Consider the following 27,249-nt stretch of genomic DNA (forward strand, 5'->3'; position numbering starts at 1 on the left):
GCAGTGGGAATGAACCTGGAACCATGTGGTTGGTAAACAAGCTACTTACCACACAGCCACTCCTGCGCCTACTGGGAATTTTTTACATTATCTTTCTCTACTTTTCTGAGTCGGTCTTTTAAAATCATTTCGCTTGCCTTCTGAATTTGAGAGATAATTTATCACACATTCTCAAAATGACTGTTCTCCTTACACACATGCGTACACACTGTAATACAAATGTTATATGTTACTTCTTTCAGTGCAAAAGCAAAAATCAAAACTTTCCTTGTATGTAAACACATGTTTATGTATCATACTCCATGCTTCCACCACAAAAGGTGAACACAGAATAAACAATATATTCATACACAAAAATGTCTTCTGGTGATTCATATTAATCGCTTTTCTATTTAATACTGCACGCTTGTGCAGCCAACGTCAGCTGCTATGAAATGGTATGTAATTATGGTTCAGCTTGTCGTCGTAGATTCAACACAAAATTATTCATACTGGAGAAAAGCCATTTCACTGTGATGTCTGTGGTAAATCATTCTGTGGGAGTAGTGACCTGACTACACACACACGTACTCATACGGGAGAAGAACCATATCACTGTGTTATCTGTGGTAAATCATTCTCGACAACCTCCTATTTAATTCAACACAAACGTATTCACACTGGAGAAAAGCCATTTCAATGTGATGTCTGCGATAAATCATTCTCTCGAATTGGTGACTTCACTCAACACAAACGTACTCATACAGGAGAAAGACCATATAATTGTGATGTCTGTGGTAAATCATTCTCTAGAATTTCTTGTTTAAGTCAACACAAAGTTATTCATACTGGAGAAAAGCCATTTCACTGTGATGTCTGTGGTAAGTCATTCTCTCGAGATGGTGATTTGACTAAACACAAACGTACTCATACGGGTGAAAAACCATATAATTGTGACATCTGTGGTAAATCATTCTCTGAGAATAACAGCTTAACTAGTCACAAACGTATTCATACAGGGGAGAGACCGTATCAATGTGATGTCTGTGGTAAATCATTCTCTCAGAGAAGTAACTTAACCAGGCATGCATCCATCCATGTAAAAGTTTGATTATATCGTTGTCAAAATTCATTAAAACACCCAACAGCAAACAATATTTTAAAACCTTTTCACCTGCTGAATCATGGCTGCTACCCACCTCTCCTCTCCTCTCTTGCTCTCACAACTCCTTACTCTCTTCACTCCTACCCAAATTCTCTCTTCATTGGTACACCCCACCACTCCACATGCACTAGCACTGACTACTTCACAGTACCTATACCACACACCTACACATAACCATCTACACACTCACACATTACAGACACACACACACAAGCGCACATCCATACGTCAACGTCACTAACCCCTATACACACACACACACACACATTCTCATATATGCACACACGTCTGTATCTGCATTTTGGGATCACCAATGCTTTACCTCCCCTTCTTTCTACCTCTCCTGTCATACTTGACCGCTAAATCTTTTTCTTTTCTTTTCTCTCTCTCTCTCTCTGTTTATTTTCTATTTTTCCTCTCTGCTGAAGAGCATAGGCTTGAAACATAAAAGACTCACTTTCCTGAGTTTGAAACCAATAAACTTGCTTGTTCACACACCCGTCTTTGTGTTTTGCTTTTCTGTAAATTTCAACTATATATACATATATATTTCTTTACTACCCACAAGGGGCTAAACACAGAGGGGACAAACAAGGATAGACAAAGGGATTAAGTCGATTACATCGACCCCAGTGCGAAACTGGTACTTTATTTATCGACCCCGAAAGGATGAAAGACAAAGTTGACCCGAGTTCAAATTCCGCCGAGGTCGACTTTGCTTTTCATCCTTTTGGGGTCAATTAAATAAAGTACCAGTTTCACACTGGGGTCGATGTAATCGACTTAATCCCTTTTGTCTGTCCTTGTTTGGCCCCTCTGTGTTTAGCCCCCAGCAGCCACGTAAAGAGCACCCACTACACTCACGGAGTGGTTGGCGTTAGGAAGGGCATCCAGCCGTAGAAACATTGCCAGATCAGACTGGGCCTGGTGCAGCCTTCTGGCTTCCCAGACCCCAGTTGAACCGTCCAACCCATGCTAGCATGAAAAGCGGATGCTAAATGATGATGATGATGATATATATATAGTTGAAATTTGTCCAATGCTAGAGGGACAAACACATACACACACGCACATATATATATACATATATATGACAGACTTCTTTCAGTTTCCGTCTACCAAATCCACTCACAAGGCATTGGTCAGTCCGAGGCTATAGCAGAAGACACTTGCCCAAGATGCCATGCAGTGGGACTGAACCCGGAACCATATGGCTGGTAAGCAAGCAACTTACCACACAGCCACTCCTGCGCCTATGTATATACATATATATGTATGTATATACATATATATGTATGTATATACATATATATGTATGTATGTACATATATATATACATGCACACATCCAAAAGTGGAGACTTTCAGACAATGAATATTTAAGTTAACTTTGATACTTTTAATTGTACCACTTATAAATGCTGATGCGGACAAAGTATTAAGCCATGTCAATTTTATGAAATTGTTAATAGCACCAACCGATCGTAGCCGCTGCCAGACTCCCCTGGCACTTGTGCCAGTGACACGTAAGAAGCACCCACTACACTCATGGAGTGGTTGGCGTTAGGAAGGGCATCCAGCTGTAGAAATACTGCCAGATCAGACTGGATTCTGGTGCAGCCCCTGGCCTCCCAGATCCCCGGTCGAACCATCAACCCGTGCTAGCGCGGAAAACGGATGTTAAACGATGATGATGATGATGAAGCGAACGCTTAGCAATAATTGGATCCATGGCTGCTTAGAAACTTCTGCTTTTAAATCTTCCAAAATATTCAGGAGTAAAAATAAAAGCAATTCCATTATCATGACAATATGTATATCATCATTGGTGGCGCTGACTCGTGTCTGAGTAGTTACTCTATAGCGAGTGAGTGAGCCCCTTCATCTTGTTGGGTGCCCCTGAGGTGGCTGTTCAGGGAAAGGATGATATATATTTTTATTATGGAGATGTACTTGCATAGCAAGTGACCTGATCTGAGATCGTGTGCTGGAAGGAAAACAATTGCAGCATGGAAGGTGTTTATAAGCCATTTAAGAAACACACAAAAACCGTGAGATTCACTTCAACAATTAAATTTAATTTGTTAATATATTTTCATTTCTTTGAGGCTGAGACATATTCACTGCAGGACAGAATTTTGTCAGTGAACAGGTCGTGGTCTGAAAGCGACGAAAATATTTTGACAAATTAAATTTAAATGTTGAAGTGAATCTAACGGTTTTTGTGTGTTTCTTAAATGGCTTAGAAACACCTTCCATGCTGCGATTGTTTATATATATATATATATATATATATATATATATACACACACATATATATTTCATTTCATTTCATTTGAGTTTGAGTCCATGCTCAGGCCAAGTCGAAGACTCCACCCTCAAAGTCTGGTGTGGTTGCCAGGTTGTATTCTCTGTTTAATTTTGACATGTGTAGGAGCGAGTTTGAGTCAGTTTGTGCTCGTTGTGTATATCCTGGGAGATGGGGTTCATCTCTTATGGTGCTTAAGTATCTATCCAGCTGCAATTTGAATGATTCCACACTGCATCCTGATAGATTTCTGACATGTACCGGAATGGAGTTGAATAGTTGTGCTCCTCGAACCAACAGACTTGACTCTCGCAGGGTTTTTGCTGATGATGAGAACCTAATAATGTTTGAAAATCGATTTAGGTTGTTCATTATTTTCAGTCTGCAGAGAAACAGGTAAAAATTTGTCATGCTTAAATTATACCATATTTTACATATATATATATATATTGTAGTGAATTAATTTAGATATAAAGTAGATTCGAACCTAAATCGGCAAATTCCCCCAAATATCGATGTTAGTAATTCAATATTATGAATTTCGTCGACCCTGAAAGGATGAAAGGTGGAATTTGAAGTCAGGCCGTAGCGACGAGTGAAATACCAGTTTTGACAGCACGTAAAAGATTCTTATTTCTTTACTGCTCACAAGGGGCTAATTAAGTCGATTACTGCGTAACTGGTACTTAATTTATCGACCCCGAAGGGTTAAAAGACAAAGTCGACCTCGGCAGAATTTGAACTCACAACATAGCGGCAGACGAAATACCGCTAAGAATTTCGCCCGGCGCGCTAACGTTTCTGTCAGCTCGCCGCCTTATGCTTGGTTAACCACAATTAAGTATAAAATATATCTTTTAGAACATCGTCACCAAGGCCGTTGCTGGGAACAACGAAGATGCGTTTATCACAGCCAAGATATTAACCACAGTAACCATGGTGATTTGCATCAAAATATTATTACTATTTTTTTCCCTTCTTTCTTCAAATTTTCTTCCGTTTCTCGCCGAGTGTTTTCCGTTACAACCTGTTTCACCCAGGAGAATATCAATAACATATTTTTGTATGTTTTACACGGAGATTTTGGTGTGAGTAAATATATTTTCACACTAAATATTGATTTGTATTGCATATATTTCTTTATTGCCCACAAGGGGCTAAACATAGAGGGGACAAACAAAGGCAGACAAAGGGAAAAAGTCGATTACATCGACTCCAGTGCGTAACTGGTACTTTATTTATCGACCCCGAAAGGATTAAAGGCAAAGTTGAACTCAGAACGTTGCGGCAGACGAAATACTGCTAAGCATTGCGGCCGGCGTGCTAACGATTCTGCCAGCTCGCCGCCTTATTGATTTCTTTAGAATAACATGTAAGATATACATACGTGTTTCTTTATTGCCCAGAAGGGGACAAACAAGGACAGACAAACGGATTAAGTCGATTACATCGACCCCAGTGCATAACTGGTACTTTATTTATCGACCCCGAAAGGATTAAAGGAAAAGTCGACCTCGGCGGAATTTGAACCCAGAACGTAGCGGCGGACGAAATACGGCTACACATTTCGCCCGGCGTGCTAACGATTCTGCCAGCTCGCCGCCTTTACATACCTATCTATCGATTGATCATACGTGCCGGACTTCTTGTCTGGCTTCCAGAAATCCGGGAATATGCCGACTTGAAAAATACACCCTTCCCCCACCCCACATATATAAAAAAAAAAGAAGAAATTTTTACGGTGAGCAACGATCTTCTTCTTCAAATGTAAACAAAAGACCGTTCACCAGTTTGACTGCAACGGTACCCATACCGTAATTTAGCCTCTTAGGCAATTATTGATCATAATATTCCATGCTTCCTGAGATTCACCAACACTACACCTGATCTTTCTCCCCTCCATACACACACAAACACGTATCTGACTCATACACTGTTCGCTTCCCAGGCATTTCTACATTACTCCATATGCTTTATTACACACTTTCTGACAGGTTGTGGGGCACCTGAGCCCTGGATACAATAATTTCGTTATTATTATTATTATTATTATGAAATAAGGGTTTCAAATTTTGCCAGAAGGGAGCGATTTGGGGAGAAGGGGACGAGACGATTATATCGAGCGCAGAGTTTTCATAGTACCTATTTCCTCCTCCCCTTTTGGAGCGGAGGGAATAAGTACCCCTTAAGGAGTTGGTTCTGGGGACGGGGGGGGGGGATATCCGCAGGTCGAAAGAGGGGGCGGATTACTTTTATCACATGACACCCCACACTTCCGTTTCCGCTACATCCTGCCTGACGCGGGAGAAGAACCGTAAAGTGTTTTTGTTTGTTTTTCACGAGATTTTGAGGTGAGTAAACATATTTTCACTCTAAATATTGATTTGTGTAGCATAACAAGTAAGATATCCACACCTATCTATCGATCGATCGATCGTAGGTGCCGGATCTCTTATCCGGCTTCCAGAAATCCGGGAATACTTATACCGTGTATAAGATGACCAGGTTTTCATCTTTACACTTTGTGGGTCCTGAGGGACGACTGTGGCCTTCCTTGCTGCCTCCCCCTTCTCTGGTCATATCTAATTCGGATTGTTTTCCTCCTCCAGAGCACACAACACTACGCTTCAGTGAGCGATGTTGAGCAGAATCTTCCAAAGTTAGACTAAGTTTCACCAAAGAACAGACGGAATTACACCCTCAACACAACACGGCCTAATTTCCTATTTTACAAACGTAAAATCGATTCACAGTCGAAATTGCATCAATGAATTGCACGAGTATTCTTGTCGCAGTGGACCTTATGAGAAATGGCACTTTGCCAGTTCTTCGCAGTCGCAGCATATCTCCAGAGGTCTCGGTTTTTTTGTCATTGCCTCTGTGAGGCATAATGTTCAAAGGCCATGCTTCACTACCTCATCCCATGTCTTCCTGGGGCTACCTCAACCCCGGATTCATTCAACTGTTTGGGAGTGGTACTTTATTTACACAGCTCTCCTCATCCAATGTATGTGCGTATATATATATATATATATATATATATATATATATATACACACACACAAGTGTGATGGAGTAGTTGTAGTCTACAAATTTTTAGATTTCACCCAATGATGTCAATATAGAAATGTTATAACATTTCTCTTTTGATCTCTCCTCTCTATCTAAATACTGTTTCTTTATTATTTCAGATTAACGGATGACATTGGCATAAAACGACTTTTGTTCATAGGAGACATTTGGAATATTTACCATATTTTAAAGACTAAAGGAAAACGTTTTAGGGAACAAATATAATAACCCTACTGCTATAAATCTGGGATTGAATTACTGTGAAATATTGGCTCTCACCTGAGATTCATACCAACATTTCTCCATCTCCTTACCTGGTGCTTTTGCTTTCTAATTAAATTTGAATATATTTTTAAAGGGGTTTGCAGCATCTTTAGATATTTATAATGATCACAGTTGATAGCAGTAGAAATATTTCTAAGGAGTAAATTATTACAAAAGAACAAGAAAAAGGAAATTATATGATTTGGTCAGAGAAGAAAAATTTAATATTGTGAGAAACTTCAATGGTTGGGTTGATTTGTATCCTTTAGAGAAATGTCAAAAGAACTGAGAAAATCAAAACATTGGTGTGAAATCTGTGGTAAATCATTCTTTAGAAGTACTGAGTTGATTAAACACATTCGTGTTCATACAGGTGAGAAGCCATTTGACTGTGATACCTGTGGTAAATCATTCTCTCTAAGACATCACTTAACTGAACATAAACGTATTCATACTGGGGAGCGGCCACATCACTGTGATGTCTGTGGTAAATCATTCTCTGCAAGTAGTACGTTAACTAAACACAAACGTATTCACACAGGAGAGAAACCATATCCCTGTGATATCTGTGGTAAGGCATTCACTGAGAATGGTCACTTACACAGACACAAACGTTTTCATACAGGAGAAAAGCCATTTCAATGTGTCACCTGTGGTAAGTCATTCTCTGAAGGTAATGCCTTAACAACACACAAACGTATTCACACAGGAGAGAAGCCATATCGCTGCAATATCTGTGGTACATCATTTTCTGAATGCGGAGTCTTAGTAAGACACAGACGTATTCACACGGGAGAGAGACCGTATCACTGTGTTATCTGTGGTAAATCATTCTCTGGAATTAATGACTTGACTAGACACAAACGTATTCACACAGGGGAGAGACCATATCAGTGTGACACCTGTGGTAAATCATTCACTGCAAAACAGAACTTAATTAAGCACAGACGTGTTCATACAGGGGAGAAACCATATCACTGTGACATCTGTGATAAATCATTCTCTCAGAGCAACAGCTTAACTACTCACAAACGTATTCATACGAGAGAAAAACCACATCACTGTGATATCTGTGGTAAATCTTTCTCTCAGAGAAGTAACTTAACTACACATGCATCTGTCCATGCGAAAGTGTGATTGTATCATTGTCAGAATTCATTAGAACATCCAACAACAGCCGAAATCTTAAAACCGTTCTCTCTGGTAAATCACGGCTTAACCTTTGTGCCCTTAACAGTAACCATACTCATCAAAGTTACCACGTTGAGATGTTTTTTTATAGTCAGATGCCCTTCCTTATGCCAACCACTTTAGTAGATTCTTACCTGGCATTCACATAGTTTACCTGGACACAGGTTGCTTTTTAAAATCCATTCCATTCAGAAAATAACTTGTAAACATAAATTTATTCACATAGTAAAAAAAAGATATGTGTGTGTGATAACAAATTGTTATCAATATACAGATCAATATACAGACGGATAGGTATGTAGACTATATGAACAGACACATTTGGAGACACAGATCCTCACATATAAAGATGCACATCCATACATACAAACATGGTACATAGTTACATAACACACACACACACGCAAGGAGACAGAGGTGCATATATACACAAACACAGACAGGCAAGCACATGAATGTGTATTCTATCCATTCTATTCAGGACCAAGTTGAAGATTGTGTTTTGGAGAAAAAAGAAGACAGGGCAATGTTGTTTCTTACACTCCCAAGAAGAGGCATAAGGTTGCGGACAAACCATTTCTCGAATCTGTCGAGTGTTTTGTGAAAAAAACCCCCCAAAAAACACGACCTTGGAGCCTTACCAAAGACAAGAATCTGGATATTCTCTGTGTAGAAGTGAAATTTTATCATAAACATATGTGGTGCTGCACAGTAATAAGAGACCTGGGTGAATGAAGAAGAATGCAAATGCCATGAATTGTATTATGAATGCCCTCGATTGATGCAAGAAGCTCTGCAATGACATCTGGACCCAATTTGTTGAGACTGGAGAAGTTTCAGAGCAGAAGTTGACTGGAAATGGAAATCCAAAATCTTCAGTAATAAGAGACCCGGGTGAATGAAGAAGAATGCAAATGCCATGAATTGTATTATGAATGCCCTCGATTGATGCAAGAAGCTCTGCAATGACATCTGGACCCAATTTGTTGAGACTGGAGAAGTTTCAGAGCAGAAGTTGACTGGAAATGGAAATCCAAAATCTTCAGTAATAAGAGACCCGGGTGAATGAAGAAGAATGCAAATGCCATGAATTGTATTATGAATGCCCTCGATTGATGCAAGAAGCTCTGCAATGACATCTGGACCCAATTTGTTGAGACTGGAGAAGTTTCAGAGCAGAAGTTGACTGGAAATGGAAATCCAAAATCTTCAGTAATAAGAGACCCGGGTGAATGAAGAAGAATGCAAATGCCATGAATTGTATTATGAATGCCCTCGATTGATGCAAGAAGCTCTGCAATGACATCTGGACCCAATTTGTTGAGACTGGAGAAGTTTCAGAGCAGAAGTTGACTGGAAATGGAAATCCAAAATCTTCAGTAATAAGAGACCCGGGTGAATGAAGAAGAATGCAAATGCCATGAATTGTATTATGAATGCCCTCGATTGATGCAAGAAGCTCTGCAATGACATCTGGACCCAATTTGTTGAGACTGGAGAAGTTTCAGAGCAGAAGTTGACTGGAAATGGAAATCCAAAATCTTCAGTAATAAGAGACCCGGGTGAATGAAGAAGAATGCAAATGCCATGGATTGTATTATGAATGCCCTCGATTGATGCAAGAAGCTCTGCAATGACATCTGGACCCAATTTGTTGAGACTGGAGAAGTTTCAGGGGTAGAAGTTGACTGGAAATGGAAATCCAAAATCTTCAGTAAATCCTGATCTTCATCTAAATCTTAATTTGGTGATTCAATACTGTTGCTCTTTAAATATTTACAGAGATTTTTTTTCTCTGAAGGATATATATATATATATATATGTATATATATTCCACTGATAGTGTTTAGAAGACCTTGTAACTTCTGCGATGGTGTTAATAGATGGGACCAATGCCAAGACAGACATTCATTTCAGTGGAATCCCCTCGACTGTCCCTTATTAGGGTGTGTATTATGTCTTCCCCTCCCCCCACTACAATCCCTTTCCTCCACCTCCTCCCCAACACCACTCTCTCCTCTCTCTGTCTTCTAGTCTCCCACTTCCAACTGTATCATTTCTCTCTTTCTGCTCCTCAATATACAAAGCTTCACCACTCACTGCATCCCCCTCCCTTTTCCTCCCCCTCTTCTCTTACACTCACAAACCCACCTCCCTCACTGCAACAGTCTTTCTCTTTCTCTTGCATATTAATCCTCAGACTTCTTCAGCAGATGCAGTTACATTCCATCCATGACTCTCCTGTTTTTTGGGGGTTTTTTCTGATGTTCTTTATCCAGCATTAAATCAGCAAGTAATCTCTAGTTTTCAGGACCAGAAGGTTTAAATTGCATAGAATTTAGCTGTTGTTTCTAGCAGGTGAAGTGACCATATATTGATCAAACAAAAACAAAATATTGATAAACAAATAAAATTCAGCTGAATATATTCTTTTCTTCTTTTACCTGTTTCTCTGTTTGTAGCCCCTGGCAACGGACAGGGAGATGGGATTCTATCTGTTTCCACTTCTGTTCTAAACTGGATACAAATACTATGTCGAAATTGCTTCTCAAAATATGTATCTTATGTAACCATAAATATAAAATATCTTCTAGAACCATAAACGGACACAGGACAGACAATGTAATCTTGTATATGAGAGCAACTACGGACTTTGTATTTTATATGAGAAGTCCCAACCAACGGAGCGCATATCGGAACCCACCTGTGGAACTTTTGCTACCAGGCTGCAAAGAAATAATTCATTTGTTTAAAATTATATAATAATTAAATTGAATATTGGACTTGAATTTTAAAAGAATTGTTTAAATATTCAATATTCATCTCTGCTCAATACTCTCATAACTGTAACCACATTTATAATTAAAGTATAATTCTATAATTACTGAGTATTTTACATCTACCATTACTATCTATAATAACATTGGCTACATTTTGCAATTAATGTATATTTTTTATTTATAGGCGCAGGAGTGGTAAGTAGCTTGCTAACCAACCACATGGTTCCGGGTTCAGTCCCACTGTGTGGCACCTTGGGCAAGTGTCTTCTGCTATAGCCCCAGGCCGACCACAGCCTTGTGAGTGGATTTGGTAGACAGAAACTGAAAGAAGCCCGTCGTATGTATATATATATATATATATATATATATATATATATATATATATATATATATGCGTGTGTGTCTGTGTTTGTCCCAGTAGCATTGCTTGACAACCGATGCTGGTGTGTTTATGTCCCCGTTACTTAGCGGTTCGGCAAAAGAGACCGATGGAATACGTACTGGGCTTACAAAAGAATCAGTCCCGGGGTCGAGTTGCTCGATTAAAGGCGGTGCTCCAGCATGGCCGCAGTCAAATTACTGAAACAAGAAAGAGAGTATGTAATTCAACTAATTTTCAGATTCAAAAGAAATTCGCTACATGAGAGAGAAAAAAATTATACACTTTGTCTTCTCTTTAATAAATCACTCTTTTATTATTTCCCCTCTGAATCGAAATGCAATGGAATCATCCATGTACCACAACCGGTCCGCATAATTATTGTCTGGCACGAAGCCGGTCCATTGTAGAAAAAAGGTTGGAGGGCACCGTTTCATATATACATCTTGTCCACGACTCTATCTATGCAAGGGAGATAACTTAGCATTGCGATATTTTTAATAAAATCTTAAATATAATGAAATTATTGTATACAGTGCTCATGTGCACCACAACTTGTCAGAAAGTGCGTATAAAGCATATGCAGTAATGTAGAAATGTCTGGAAAGCGAACAGTGTATGAGTCAGATACATGCTTGTGTGTGTATGGAGGGGAGAAAATCAGGTGTAGTGTTGGCGAATCTCAGGAAGCATGGAAGTTTTGAAGGATGCAGTGCTCCGACAACTAACAACTGATGCCGGCAGTTTGTTCCATGCTTCAGCAACTCTCAGCGTGAAAAAATGTTTCCTGAAGTCATGGGAGCTGTGCTGTTTTCTGACTTTGCAAACATGTCCATGGGTGTTAGACAGGTGGAGTTTGAAAAGGTGCTCAGAGTTATTGTTTGTAAGATGGTTAATAATTTTATGGGTGTCTGCCAAGTCAGCTGTTGTTGGTTGCAGTGAAGCTGCATTAGTTTTGTTGATTCTGTTGTTCTTATTGTTGTTGTTGTTTGTGTTGAGGCTTTGAGAGCCACAGGGGAGCATCTCTTTAGGTTTGGTTCCCGGCCACACTTGACCAACATTCATGTCTGGCAGAGTTGGGCCTTGCTTTGCTGGCAAGTAGTGGGATTAGATTCATCTTCATCTCTTACAACTACAACATTGCCTGCAGAAGAGGTCACCAGGTTGTCAAATATTAATTGTTGTTGGGTGTTTTAACGATGTTTGACAATGATGCAATCACACTTTTACATGGACAGATGCATGTGTAGTTAAGTTACTTCTCCGAGAGAATGTTTAACCCCAGATACTACAGTGATATAGTCTCTCCCCTGAATGAATACGTTGGTGTCGTGTTAAGTTCGGGGTTGTCAGAGGATTTACCACAGGTATCACAGTAAAATGGCTCCTCACCTGTATGAAAACGTTTGTCTGTAGTCAAGTCAGTAATTCCAGAGAATGATTTACCACAGATTTATCACACTGTGTGAATACCTTTGTGTTTAGTTAAATCACTGTTTTGAGAGAAGGCTTTGCCACAGATATCACAGCGATGTGGCTTCTCACCTGTATGAACACGTTTGTGTCGAATGAAGCTAGAGTTGGCAGAGAATGATTTGCTACAGATATCACACTGATATGGTTTCTCCCTTGTATGAATACGTTTGTGTGTATTCAAGTCAGAAATTCCAGCAAATGATTTACTACAGATATCACACTGATATGGCCTCTCTCCTGTGTGAATACGCCTGTGTCTTCTTAATTGACCATCCTCAGTGAATGCTTTCCCGCAAATATCACATTCACATGGTTTCTCTCCTGTGTGGATACGTATATGTTTAGTTAAGGTACTACTTACAGAGAATGATTTACTACAGATATCACACTGATATGGTCTCTCACCTGTGTGAATACGCCTGTGACTTTTTAATTGACCATCCTCAGTGAATGCCTGTCCGCAGATATCACATTCATATGGTTTCTCTCCTGTGTGGATACGTATATGTTTAATTAAGGTGCTACTTGCAGAGAATGATTTACCACAGACATCACAATTATATGGTTTTTCTGCAGAATGAATATTTTTATGCACAAATAAGGTACTGTTTAAAGTGAAAGATTTACCACAGATATCACAGTGAAATGGTTTCTCTCCTGTGTGAGTACGCCTGTGTTTACTCAAGCTACCGTTTTGAGAGAAGGATTTGCCACAGGTATCACAGTGAAATGGCTTCTCACCTGTATGAAAACAAATGTGTTTAACCAAATCATTACCTGTGGGGAAGGATTTACCACAGATTTCACAACCATGTTGTGATTCTTCTAATTCTTTTGACATTTTTCTAAGGAATACAAATGGATCCAACCATTAAACTTTTCCCTTGTTTTTCTTCTCTCAACACAGAATATAATTTCTTTTTCTTTGTTGTTGTTGTTATCATTTATTCCTTATTTCTACTGCGATCAACTGTTATTTTATCAATATTTAAAATTCTGCAAACTCCTTTGCAAATAGATTCAACTTAATTAGAATGCAAAAGCAACAGATAACGAGATGGAGAAATGTTGCTATGAATCTCAGCTCAGATCAAATGTTTCACAGCAATTCAATCCTAGATTTATAACAGTTGGGATATTATATCTGTTCTCTATAATATTTCCCTCTAGTCTTTAAATTATAAATATTCCAGATGTCTCCAATGTACAAAAGTTGTTTTGTGCCAATGTCATCCGTGAATCTGAAATAATAAAGAAACAGAATTAGATAGAGAGGAGAGATCAAAATAGGATTGTTACATTTCTATATTGAATAACAAATGACATCATATAACATTGAGTGAAATCTAAAACTTTATGTGTGGTAAGTAGCTTGTTTACCAACCACATGGTACCGGTTGAGTCCCACTGCGTGGCACCTTGGGCGAGTGTCTTCTACTACAGCCTTGGGCCGACCAAAGCCTTGTGAGTCGACTTGGTAGACGGAAACTGAAAGAAGCCCGTCGTATTTATGTATATGTGTGTGTGCGTGTATGTTTGTGTTTGTCCCCCTAGCATTGCTTGACAACCGATGCTGGCGTGTTTATAACCCCGTCACTTAGCAGTTCGGCAAAACAGACCGGTAGAATAAGTACTGGGCTTACAAAGAATAAGTCCCGGGGTTGTGTTGCTCGATTAAAGGCGGTGCTCCAGCATGGCCGCAGTCAAATGACTGAAACAAGTAAAAGAGTAATAACTATATGTTTACATTATGTAACATTTTATATGGCTGCTGGGGGTGTTTGTCTCCCCTTCATAAATATATAAGGACACAGGAAAAAATGTGTCGAAGCCATCAGGAAGCGTCGATGCTTCCTAGGGCTAAACAGCGGTAGTGTAATCCCCTACTGTCACGTTAGATTGACAGTATACAACCATTCTATCGCTCCACCACCGTACATATCTCTGAGATATTTAGAAATTTAATATTTCTGATATATATATATATACTCTTTTACTTGTTTCAGTCATTTGACTGCGGCCATGCTGGAGCACCGCCTTTAGTCGAGCAAATCGACCCTGGGACTTATTCTTTGTAAGCCCAGTACTTATTCTATCGGTCTCTTTTTGCCGAACCGCTAAGTGACGAGGACGTAAACACACCAGCATCGATTGTCAAGCAATGCTAGGGGGACAAACACAGACACACAAACATATACACGCAGATACATATATATATATATATATATATACGACAGGCTTCTTTCAGTTTCTGTCTGCCAAATCCACTCACAAGGCTTTGGTCAGCCCGAGGCTATAGCAGAAGACACTTGCCCAAGATGCCATGCAGTGGGACTGAACCCGGAACCATGTGGTTGGTAAGCAAGCTACTTACCACACAGCCACTCCTGCGCCTAACTGTTTATATATATAAAATACAAAAACGGTCTCTAACGCAAAACATCCAGAAAGTTAGGTGAAACAAAAAAGAGACAACAAAATATCCAGACAGATGATACAAAGAAAACAAGGACGGATCATTTGGAGTTTTCTATCCTCAGTCGAGTTCCAGATTATCTTTGCAATTTCAGCTGATATATGATATATATATATATATATATATATCCCCCTAGGTAGGTGGCCCTGCTCGATCTGTAGAAACTCCATAAGATGTACCCAGTGTAAGCTATGGACGCATAAGAGGTGCAGCAACATCAAAGGAACGTTAACCGAGAAGATAGCTTTCATGTGCGGCAGATGCACAGGGGCAATAGACACCACAGACACTCAGAAAACAGATTCCATTACACTCCAGGGGGATAAACTAGAAGTAGTTAATAGTTCCCGTTACCTAGGTGACCAGGTAAGTAGTGGAGGTGGATGCTGAGAGAGTGTTACCACTAGAATAAGAATAGCCTGGGCAAAGTTTAGAAAGCTTCTTCCCCTACTGGTGACAAAGGGTCTCTCGCTCAGAGTGAAAGGTAGATTGTACGACGCATGTGTGTGAACTGCCTTGCTTCATGGCAGTGAAACATGGACCATGACTGTGGAGGACATGCGTAGGCTTGAAAGAAATGAAGCTAGCATGACCCACTGGATGTGTAATGCCAGTGTCCATGCACGACAGAGTGTAAGCACCCTGAGAGAAAGGTTGGACATAAGAAGCATCGGATGTGGCATGCAGGAGAGGCGTCATCATCGTTTAATGTCCATTTTCCAACCATGGCTTGACAACAGATGTTAGAGCGAGAAAGACACACATGAAGATGATCGTAGAATATGCTAGAAACAACAGCCAAATCTCCATTTAATCACACACCTTTAAGTCTGACAATATTTACTCTTTTTTTAACGGAAAGGGCTTCTCTTATGGTTTTAAGTGCGTAATGCCAACGAAATCAAGTAAATCGGGGGAGTAAAGGACGAGGAGGGGGTCGTTAAAAAGCTAAATCTCTCGAAAAAAGGCACTACTTAAATATAGGTCCCGATGCATCTACGTAACAATGTTTTTAGGTTAGGGTTATGTAGATGCGTCAAGACCTTTGTATTTAAGTAGTATGGGAAAAATTTCTTTTTTTAAATGATGCTTCAAATCAATTTCAAGTGTGCATTCTAAGACAAAATCTGAAAAATTCCAACATATGTGGGCCACCTACCGCTGACGACCACCGTATTTTCTACGCTTTCTTCACAATCTGCTGGAATAGAGGAGACATGAACGACGGTAGTATGTACAAAAACAAAGCGAGCATTCGTCAAGGCAGTTGGTTTGAAAACAGTCATCTCACTTTGTTCAATACCATCTTTCTATCATATTGCTGGGCCCAGGACTTTTCTCTCTCAAAGACATTTCTCATAAGGTCCACTGCGACAAGAATACTCGTGCAATTCATTGATGCAATTTCGACTGTGAATCGATTTTACGTTTGTAAAATAGGAAATTAGGCCGTGTTGTGTTGAGGGTGTAATTCCGTCTGTTCTTTGGTGAAACTTAGTCTAACTTTGGAAGATTCTGCTCAACATCGCTCACTGAAGCGTAGTGTTGTGTGCTCTGGAGGAGTAAAGCAATCCGAATTAGATATGACCAGGGAAGCTAAAGAGACGGGGGCGGCAGCAAGGAAGGCCACAGTACCTCAGGACCCACAAAGTGTAAAGATGAAAACCTGGTCATCTTCGGAAAAAGGGAGGGCGGAACCGAATACTCGATACACGGTATAAGTATTCCCGGATTTCTGGAAGCCGGATAAGAGATCCGGCACGTACGATCGATCGATAGATAGGTGTGGATATCTTACCAATTATGCTTTACAAATCAATATGACCAGAGAAGCTAAAGAGACGGGGGCGGCAGTAAGGAAGGCCACAGTACCTCAGGACCCACAAAGTGTAAAGATGAAAACCTGGTCATCTTCGGAAAAAGGGAGGGCGGAACCGAATACTCGATACACGGTATAAGTATTCCCGGATTTCTGGAAGCCGGATAAGAGATCCGGCACGTACGATCGATCGATAGATAGGTGTGGATATCTTACCAATTATGCTTTACAAATCAATATGACCAGAGAAGCTAAAGAGACGGGGGCGGCAGCAAGGAAGGCCACAGTACCTCAGGACCCACAAAGTGTAAAGATGAAAACCTGGTCATCTTCGGAAAAAGGGAGGGCGGAACCGAATACTCGATACACGATATAAGTATTCCCGGATTTCTGGAAGCCGGATAGGAGATCCGGCACGTACGATCGATCGATAGATAGGTGTGTATATCTTACCTGTTATGCTACACAAATCAATGTTATCTTGCCAATGTAGATTATAAGAGTGGCTATAAAATATATTGTGATAACAGCTCGTTAACACACTCAGGTAAGAATTTACTAAAGTGGCTGAAGTGGTTGATATAAGGAAGAGTATCTGGCTGTAAAAAAGTATCTGAAAAGGGTGACCACGAAGTGTATGGTTACTTTCAGGGGTCAATGATTACTTTTAAGGGCACAAAGGTTAAGCCATGATTTTCCAGGGAGAAAGGTTCCAAGATATTGAATGTTGCTGTGTGTTCTAATGAATTTTGACAATGATACAATCACACTTTCGCATGGATAGATGCATGTGTATTTAAGTTACTTCTCTGAGAGAATGATTTACCACAGATATCACAGTGATATGGTTTTTCTCCTGTATGTATAAGTTTGTGTTTAGTTAAGTCACAACTTTGAGAGAAAGCGAGACCACATGTATCACAATTATATGGTGTCTTCCCTGTGTGAATGCGTTTGTGTTTAGTTAAGTTTGAGTTATCAGAGAATGATTTACCACAGGTGTCACAGTGAAATGGTTTTTCACCTGAATGAATACGTTGGTGTGTAGTCAAGTCGCTAATTCCAGAGAATGATTTGCCACAGGTAACACAATGATACGGTCTCTCTCCTGTGTGAATACGTTCGTGTCTTCTTAAGATTTTACTGTCAGAGAATGCTTTGCCACAGATATCGCAACAATATGGTTTCTCACCTGTATGAATACGTTTGTGTGTTGTTAATTGACTACCTACAGAGAATGATTTAGCACAGGTAATACAGTGAAATGGCTTTTCCCCTGTATGAAAACGTTTGTGTCTGCTTAAGTGACTATTCTCAGTGAATGCCTTTCCACAGATATCACAGGTATATGGTCTCTCACCTGTATGAATACGTTTGTGCCGACTTAAGCTACTGTTCTGAGAGAATGATTTACCACAGGTATCACAGTGAAATGGCTTCTCACCTGTATGGATACGAACGTGCTTAATCAACTCACTACTTCTAGAATATGATTTACCACAGATTTCACAATAATGTTCTGATTTCCCTAATTCTTTTGACATTTCTCCAAGAGACAAAATAGACCCAACCGTTAAAGTTTCTCACAGTATTAAATTTTCCCCTTATCTTTCTTCTCTCACCACAGAATGTAATTTCCTTCTACTTGTGCTTGTTATAACTTAGAAATATTTCTACTGCTATGGACTAAAATTCTGCAAACTCCTTTGCAAATAGATTCAACTTTAATCAGAATGCAAAAGCAACAGGTAAGGAGATGGAGAAATGTTGCTACGAATCTTTGCTCAGAGCAAATATTTCACAGTAATCCAACCCTAGTAGGGTTATTATATCTGTTCCCTAAGACATTTTCCTTTAGTCTTTAAGACATGATAGATATTCCAGAGGTATCCAATGAACAAAAGATGTTTTGTGCCAATGTCATCTGTGAATCTGAAATAATAAAGAAATAGTTTTAGATATAGAAAACAGATCAAAACAGAAGTGTTGCAACATTTCTATATTGATTAACAAATGACATCAAATAACTTTAGGTGAAAATTTATAAACTACAACTACACCTTCACATTGTTTGTGTATACATATATATCAGGTAGAGTAAAAAGTAAGCAACGTTTTGAACCATGAGGAATTTCTACTGGATTTTTGCAGTGTTTTGAATTTTTAAAAACATTTTTTTGCAATTGTCTGATAATATAGATATAGCCTTGCCCAAATGCATCAATAAATTAATACTCTTTTACTTGTTTAAGTCATTTGACTGCAGCCATGCTGGAGCACCGTCTTTAGTCGAGCAAATCGACCCCGGGACTTATTCGTTGTAAGCCCAGTACTTATTCTATCGGTCTCTTTTGCCAAACCGCTAAGTGACGGGGACATAAACACAGCAGCATCGGTTGTCAAGCAATGCTAGGGGAACAAACACACACATATACATATATACGACAGGCTTCTTTCAATTTCCGTCTACCAAATCCACTCACAAGGCATTGGTCGGCCCGGGGCTATAGCAGACGACACTTGCCCAAGATGCTACGCAGTGGGACTGAACCCGGAACCATGTGGTTGGTTAGCAAGCTACTTACCACACAGCCACTCCTGATATTGATATTTTTTTCCCTGTCCTTACAATCATCTGAAACAGAACTGTCAAAGAACGATATTCAAGCAATTTTGCAATTCAAATTCAAAAAAGGTCGTAAAGCAGCTGAAACTGCTTGCGATATCAACAAAATGTTTGGTGTGGAAACGACCAGTGAGTGGTCAGCTTGGAAATGGTTTAAATGATTTCGCAGTGGAGACCAGAGCCTTCAAGATCGTTAGTGCAGTGGACGCCCATCTGTCATTGATAACAAGTCAATTAAGGACTGTCATTAAGAAAGACCCATGCGAAACCACTCGAGAAGTGGCAAAAGAACTTCAATGAAAATCAGAAGATGTGCAGATATGAAATTTGCTTGTAGCTTCTTCTCCATAACCAGACCGACCCATTTCTTGACTGTATTGTAACTTGTGATGAAAAGTGGATCCTGTACATCATCAACATCGTTTAGCGTCCGCTTTCCATGCTGGCATGGGTTGGACGGTTCAACTGGGGGTCTGTGAAGCCCGAAGGCTGCACCAGGTCAGTCAGATCTGGCAGTGTTTCTACAGCTGGAAGCCCTTCCTAACGCCAACCACTCCGTGAGTGTAGTGGGTGGTGCTTTTTATGTGCCAGGCGAGGCTGGCACGGCCACGATCGGATGGTGTTTTTTTGTGCCACCGACACAGGTGCCAGACAAGGCTGGCGAATGGTGTTTTTCACATGCCACCGGCATGGAGGCCAGGCAAGGCCACGCTCAGATGGTGTTTTTTACGTGCCCACTGCACGGAGGCCAGTCGATGCGGTACTGGCTACGGCCACGTTCGGATGGTTTTCTATGTGCCACCGGCACTGGTATCACAAAAATACAAATTCCATTGATGTTCATCAATTTTGATTTGATTTGATTTTCACTTGCCTCAACAGGTCTTCACAAGTAGTGTTATGTGTTCGAATGATAAAAAAATGTTCTTTGCAGTGGTTGGAACAAATAAAGCACCAAAAACCTTCCCTAAATTTGAGCCCTTCAAAAAGAAGGTTATGGTGACTGTTTGGTGGTGTACTGCTGGACTCTTCCACTATAACTTCTTAAAACCTGGAAAAACCATTACTGCAGAAACATATTGCCATGAAATTGCCGAGATGAATGCAAAACTGAATCTCCTCCGTCCCAAGACTGGTCAACAGAAGACGGCCAATCATTCTTCATGATAATGCTTGACCACATTTCACTAACGATGATCCAGATGTTAGGGGAACCTGGCTACTAAGTACTTCTCCACCACCCAGCTTATTCCCCAAACCTTTCTCCTACTGACCACCACAGCTTTCAAGCACTTTGAAGGAGTTCAAAGTCAAACTGTGGAAAATGTATTCAAAAGCGCAGGAGTGGTTGTGTGGTAAGTAGCTTGTTTACCAACTGCATGGCACCTTGGGCAAGTGTCTTCTGCTATAGCCCCGGGCCGACCAATACCTTGTGAGTGGATTTGGTAGACGGAAACTGAAAGAAGCCCGTTGTATATATATATATATATATATATATATATGCGTGTGTGTGTTGTGTGTCTGTGTTTGTTTCCCTAGCATTGCTTGACAACCGATGCTGGTGTGTTTATGTCCCCGTCACTTAGCGGTTCGGCAAAAGAGACCGATAGGATAAGTACTGGGCTTACAAAAGAATAAGTCCCGGGGTCGAGTTGCTCGATTAAAGGCGGTGCTCCAGCATGGCCGCAGTCAAATGACTGAAACAAGTAAAAGAGTAAAGAGTTCATCAGCTCCAGAACTCTAGATTTTTACGTTACCAGAATAAACAAACTTGTAACTCGTTAGCAAAAATGTGTTGATTGCAATGGTACCTACTTTGATGAATAAAATTTCTGCATTGTTGAAATATATTGTGATGAAATTTCCTGCTTCGAAACTTTGCTTATTTTTTACTGCTACATTGAAGTTCAGAATAATGGACAACAATATACTTCTCTCAAAAAATATATTGCCATTGCTCTTTACCTCCATGGCGCATGGCTCAGTGGTTAGAGCGTTGAGCTTACGATCGTGAGGTTGTGAGCTGGAATCCCGGACCGGACCGGGCTGCGTGTTGTGTTCTCGAGCGAGGCACTTTATTTCACGTTGCTCCGGTTCACTCAGCCTTAGAAATGAGTTGCGACGTCACTGGTGCCAAGCTGTATCGGCCCCTTTGCCTTTCCCTTGGATAACACTTGTGGCGTGGAGAGGGGAGGCTGGTATGCATGGGCGACTGCTGGTCTTCCATAAACAACCTTGCCCGGTCTTGTGTCTAGGAGGGTAACTTTCTAGGTGCAATCCCATGGTCATTCATGACCGAAGGGGGTCTTTACCCTTTACCACCAGATCAGTAATGACTGAGCAGACTTATGATTAAAAAACATTCCATCCATGACTATCCTGTTTTTCCTTCTGACATCCAGGATTACATCAGCAAGTACAGTCATCAATTTTCAGGACCAGAAGGTTTAAATTGAATAGAATTTAGCTGTTGTTACTAGCACATGAAGTGACCATGTATGGATCAAACAAAGAGAGAAATGGTGATGAACAAGTAAAATTCAACTGAATATATTCTTTTCTTCTTTTGCATGTTTCAGTCATTTGACTGCGGCCATGCTGGAGCACACACATTAAAGGATTTTAGTAAAGAGCAATTTCAACTGTGAGTTGATTTTAGGGACGTCGATTTCCTCCGTCGATTGTCGATTTCCGTAAAAAATGTAAACACTGAATCGGCCATACATACATACACACACACACATACACCGAGTAAAAAATTACACTGAATCGGCCATACATACACACATACATAGATACATACACACACACACATACACCGAGTAAAAAATTTCGGTTATCTCTCTCTTTCACACATTACTCTCTCTTCGCACACACTAACAGAAGCACTTCACTTACACAACATACTGTCTGTCTCCCACACCCTATCAAACACACACACGGGGACTTCAAAAAGAAATTCCCTCGTCATAAAATCGCTTCCTCTTAGTCTCTTTCGCTCTCATTACTTCAAATATTCCCGCAAAGCCATATGTAAAAAAATAAAAGTTTTTTACGGAAATCGACGGAAACGTGTGCTACTACAAACGAAACATTGCCATTTGGCGATCCTTCGGTATAGGTACACACGTGACTTTGTTTACATTTCTGAAAATAAGAGAAACCCCCCCCCCCCATATATAAAAAAACCTCTTCAAATGTATCCGGTACTTTTGGTACTTATACCGAAGTTAGGCCAAATTGTTTACCTTGAGTGCGCGCACCTACACCACTTTTCTTAAATAGTACCCATCTGTTCTTTGGTGAAACTTAGTCTAACTTTGGAAGATTCTGCTCAACATCGCTCACTGAAGCGTAGTGTTGTGTGCTCTGGGGGAGGAAAGCAATCCGAATTAGATATGACCAGAGAAGCTAGAGAGACGGGGGCGACAGAAAGGAAGGCCACAGTACCTCAGGACCCACAAAGTGTAAAGATGAAAACCTGGTCATCTTCGAAGAAAGGAAGGGCGGAACCGAATACTCGATACACGGTGTAAGTATTCCCGGATTTCTGGAAGCCGGATAAAAAATCCGGCACGTACGATCGATCGATAGATAGGTGTGGATATCTTACCTGTTATGCTTTACAAATCAATATGACCAGAGAAGCTAAAGAGACGGGGGCGGCAGCAAGGAAGGCCACAGTCCCTCAGGACCCACAAAGTGTAAAGATGAAAACCTGGTCATCTTCGAAGAAAGGAAGGGCGGAACCGAATACTCGATACACGGTGTAAGTATTCCCGGATTTCTGGAAGCCGGATAAAAAATCCGGCACGTACGATCGATCGATAGATAGGTGTGGATATCTTACCTGTTATGCTACACAAATCAATATTTAGAGTGAAAATATATTTACTCAAACCCAAATCTCCGTCAAGACATACAAAAACACGTTACGGTTCTTCTCCCGCGTCAGGCAGGATGTAGCGGAAACGGAAGTGTGGGGTGTCATGTGACGAACGTAATCCGCCCGTTCTCTACTAAATAAAACCAATAATGTCAAGATCAGGTGGGGAGGAAGAAATAATATTTTGATGCAAATCACCATGGTTACCGTGGTTAATATCTCGGCTGTGATAAACGAATGTTCATTATTGTTACCGTTGGCCTTGCTGACGATATTTTAAAAGATGGGATCTTTTCCGTTTGACCGGCAGTTTTTAAAAATAATTTCCACCTAACTAAACACTTTCAAACTTCGTTTTCTGGTAGAATGTGTTTATAAAACATCTTTTTCTCTTGGCTTTATTGAGAAAATTCTATAGTTTGTAAGATATTTGTTGTTGTTTTTTTCTCCAATTTCTGCAATTTCAACCAATCAATGACGTCTATTGAGGTGAAAACATTCTGTGCCGTATGAATATGTCCCTCGTTTAAGAAACTGATTGGGTTTATTTACATTTCTGAAGAAAAAAAGATACCCTTCCCCCCACCCCTAACCCTAAAAGAGATTGAAATGCAATAGATCGTTTCAAGGGTCATAATTATGGGTGACAATTTCATATGACACCGCTAGAAAAAACTGCCGTAAATAATATTTAATCAACTTATCCATTCTGTAGCTTTTAACTAATACATTGTTCCTACACCTGTATTTGTCTTTTTTTTTTTTTTTGTAAATTTGAACCATATACCTGTTTGTGTGATTGGATGGATGCATGGACGGACGAACAGACAGTCTCTCTACAGAAAGAGAGTGTTACTTTTCACTCGCAACCACTTTTATTAAATAGGATCATATTCGGAATAGGCAGAGTGAATGCAGAAAGAAGTAGGAGCACCTGATTTTAATTTGTGATAAAACAAGATAACAATCCTTAATTGTAAGTCATGCTCAGTTTTCTTAAAATAACAAGTCACCAGAAAATAAATGGAATAAACTGATATTATCAAATGGTACGGCGACACCTGACAAGTAAACAATCCCATGGGGTAAACAATGTTGTCAAATGGTGCCAGCTCACTCGAGGGGTCAGTCACGCTGTCCATTGATGTTATTCAACATTAATATTGGCTTACACACTCATGTTTTGTAATTAATCTTCTTTCCTCTAGAGTGAATTTGTTTATGTCTTTTTAAATGATTATTTCTGTTGAATGATTTCCCACACACTTCACAGTGATATGGCCTTTCTCCGGTGTGGCTAAGTTTGTGGGCAATTAGACTAGAATTAGCACAGAAGGATTTCCCACATATCTCACAGTGATAAGGCTTTTCGCCGGTGTGGATTCGTTGGTGAGTAGTCAGATCTCTACTGGTCGCAAAACACTTCCCACACACGTCACAACTGAAAGGCCTTTCTCCAGAGTGCGTCCTTTTGTGTCTGTTTAAATCACTGTTGTTGACAAAAGATTTCTCACACATTTCACAGCGGAAAGGCTTTTCTCCAGAATGTATCAGCTTGTGTTTTGTTAAATTACTGTTGGAGGCAAAAGATTTCCCACAGATCTCGCAATAAAATGGCTTTTCTCCAGTGTGACTACGAATGTGTAAAATGAGATAAGAGTTATTTATGTAAGACTTGCCACATATTTCACAGTGAAACAGTTTTTCACCAGTGTGTGATATTTTATGTGTTTTTAATTGACTTTTAGTAGTAAATGATTTTTCACAAATCTCACAGGCGAAAGGTTTTTCTCCAATATGACTACGTATGTGTATTACAAGAGAAGAGTTATTTATGTAAGATTTACCACAGATTTCACAGTGAAATGGCTTTTCCCCAGTGTGACTAATTTTATGAGTTTTTAAGTGACTGTTAGTAATAAAACATTTCCCACAGATTTCACAGTGGAAAGGTTTATCTCCAGAGTGGATTCGTTTGTGTCTGTTTACATAACTATTATCAACAAAGGACTTTCCGCAGATTTCACAGCAATAAGGTTTTTCTCCAGTGTGGCTACGTTTGTGGACTACAAGACGAGAATTATTAAGAAATGATTTCCCACAGATTTCACATTTAAACAGTTTCTCTTTAATATGCTTTCTTCTGTGTGCTGCTAAATCGCTATTATCAACAAAACACTTTTCACACATTTCACAATAAAACGGTTTTCCTCCACTGTGCATTCGTCTATGTTTTGTTAAATTCCTCTTATAGACGAATGATTCCCCACAGATTTCACAATGAAAAGGTTTCTCACCTGTGTGAATTCTTCTGTGAACTCCAAGGTTGGAATTTTCAGAGAAGCACTTCCCACATATTTCACAACTATACGGTTTTTCCCCTGTGTGGACTCTCATATGAACTCCAAGATTAGAATTATCAGAGAATGATTTGCCACAGATTTCACAGCGGAAAGGTTTCTCTCCATTGTGGATTCTGGTATGTTTTGTTAATTTACTTTTAGAAACAAAATATTTCTCACAAATATCACAATGGAACTGTTCTTCCTTCTTGTGTATTTCTCTGTGCGAGATGACCTCCTCTTCTGAAGAGAATATCTTCCTACAAATCTCACAGAAATATTCAGGAACATTTTTCTCTACAACTTTCTCATCCCCGTCTGTCTCTCTAACTGTATCTATATTGTTAATAACAGTTGTGCTAGAAATATCCAAATCATCAACGTTCTCCATATCAATTCTTGAACAATTCTTAAAGCTGACAAATGTCTGTGAGTCAATCTCCAATGGTTCAGTTTCTTGTCTTAGATATCACAGGCCTATGTTTACATGTAAGGAACAGATGTAACGTAGATATATTTTCTACTCACCAGTAAAATGTTTTATTGCTGACTGGGTCAATTCCATGTGGTTCACATATCGATGTAGACAAAGACTTTCTATTTCCTAATTAGAAATTAAAGGAATGACTGTAGCACCTCGGCGAAATTTGAGAGATGCTGTAATGAAGCGACCATTTAGCATTACTCAAAAGCATGAAAATATATGAATGTCTAACAGCGATGACGAACCAAGAAAATAAGTGTGTGAGTGTGTATATAATATTTTACTCGATAAATAAGTGTGTATATGCATAGACAGGTACAAGTATTGTCCAATAAATGAGGATTGCTTCCGAGGAATAACCGAATAATATAACAATAGAATAAATGTTTTCAGCTTGAGGGATGAGAAAAGTTCATGGATTGATTAGTTGCTGATTAAAAACCAATTAAAGTTGTGATCAAACGAAACATTTAATCACGAAGGTGATGGACCAGCGACCCGAAGCATCTAGATCGCCCTATCTTATCCACAAACTTTAACGTTCGCCTTACCACGAGATAATTACTACACATCATGTAATTAGATTCACACAAATAATTAGCAACACAAGGAGACGGTGTCGTTGATAATTTCCCCCTCGTTTGAATGACACCGGTGATGTACTTTAAAAGTTTCTGACGTAATATAGTTCTTTTTTTTTTTTTGACAGAAATTCCGATACAATCGTAATCTATATCTGAAAGGTATTTGTGGAAATTTTGGATCATAAAATTCCTTGATGTAAAGATCTTTACACGCAATCTGTTGACAAAGGCAAAGACACTAACCATAAAATATGTTGATAGATAAACGTTTAACCATACAAAAATGCACACACACACACACACACGCGGTCTATCTTACAGACTGTTCAAGAAACACAAGCATACATGTTCTCGTTCTCCCTCTCTTTTTCACACACACATTTCCATCTATCTTCGTGGTAAGATGTTTTAAATGTATT

The 27,249-nt window shown here is 39.7% G+C and overlaps 4 protein-coding genes across 7 annotated transcripts in view; 2 read left to right on the forward strand and 2 right to left on the reverse strand.

Annotated features, from left to right (window-relative positions):
• Positions 1 to 8,580, forward strand: part of LOC115226476 (zinc finger protein 678-like) — an 18,570-nt gene extending 9,990 nt beyond the window's left edge. The window contains exon 2 of the mRNA XM_036515082.1: positions 7,000 to 8,580. Within this exon, the coding sequence (XP_036370975.1) occupies positions 7,061 to 7,924 (864 nt within the window). The 5' untranslated portion in view covers positions 7,000 to 7,060 and the 3' untranslated portion in view covers positions 7,925 to 8,580. The remainder of the gene's footprint in view (positions 1 to 6,999) is intronic.
• Positions 1 to 27,249, reverse strand: part of LOC115226589 (zinc finger protein OZF-like) — a 414,387-nt gene that overhangs the window by 127,467 nt on the left and 259,671 nt on the right. The window lies entirely within an intron of this gene.
• The window catches only part of LOC115226645 (zinc finger protein 845-like), a 364,992-nt gene that overhangs the window by 71,171 nt on the left and 266,572 nt on the right, over positions 1 to 27,249 (forward strand). The gene's annotated exons all lie outside the window — the stretch shown is intronic.
• LOC115226539 (zinc finger protein 271-like) lies at positions 12,307 to 26,899 on the reverse strand. Of its 4 annotated transcripts, XM_036515045.1 has the most exons (4): positions 25,262 to 26,894; positions 17,848 to 18,064; positions 12,683 to 13,185; positions 12,307 to 12,447 (listed from the first exon to the last, which is right to left on the reverse strand). In XM_036515045.1, exons 1-4 carry the CDS (start codon positions 26,151 to 26,153, stop codon positions 12,413 to 12,415), a joined length of 1,647 nt encoding a protein of 548 aa, XP_036370938.1. In that variant the 5' UTR covers positions 26,154 to 26,894; the 3' UTR covers positions 12,307 to 12,412. The 4 variants fall into 4 exon arrangements, with proteins under 4 accessions (XP_036370938.1, XP_036370937.1, XP_029653400.2 ...); XM_036515044.1 differs by having other exon boundaries at positions 12,307 to 13,185; positions 25,262 to 26,891; XM_029797540.2 differs by lacking the exon at positions 25,262 to 26,894 and adding an exon at positions 23,385 to 23,700 and having other exon boundaries at positions 12,307 to 13,185; positions 17,848 to 18,840.

Source organism: Octopus sinensis, linkage group LG30 (genome assembly GCF_006345805.1).
Source record: "Octopus sinensis linkage group LG30, ASM634580v1, whole genome shotgun sequence".
NCBI classification, from domain to species: domain Eukaryota; kingdom Metazoa; phylum Mollusca; class Cephalopoda; order Octopoda; family Octopodidae; genus Octopus; species Octopus sinensis.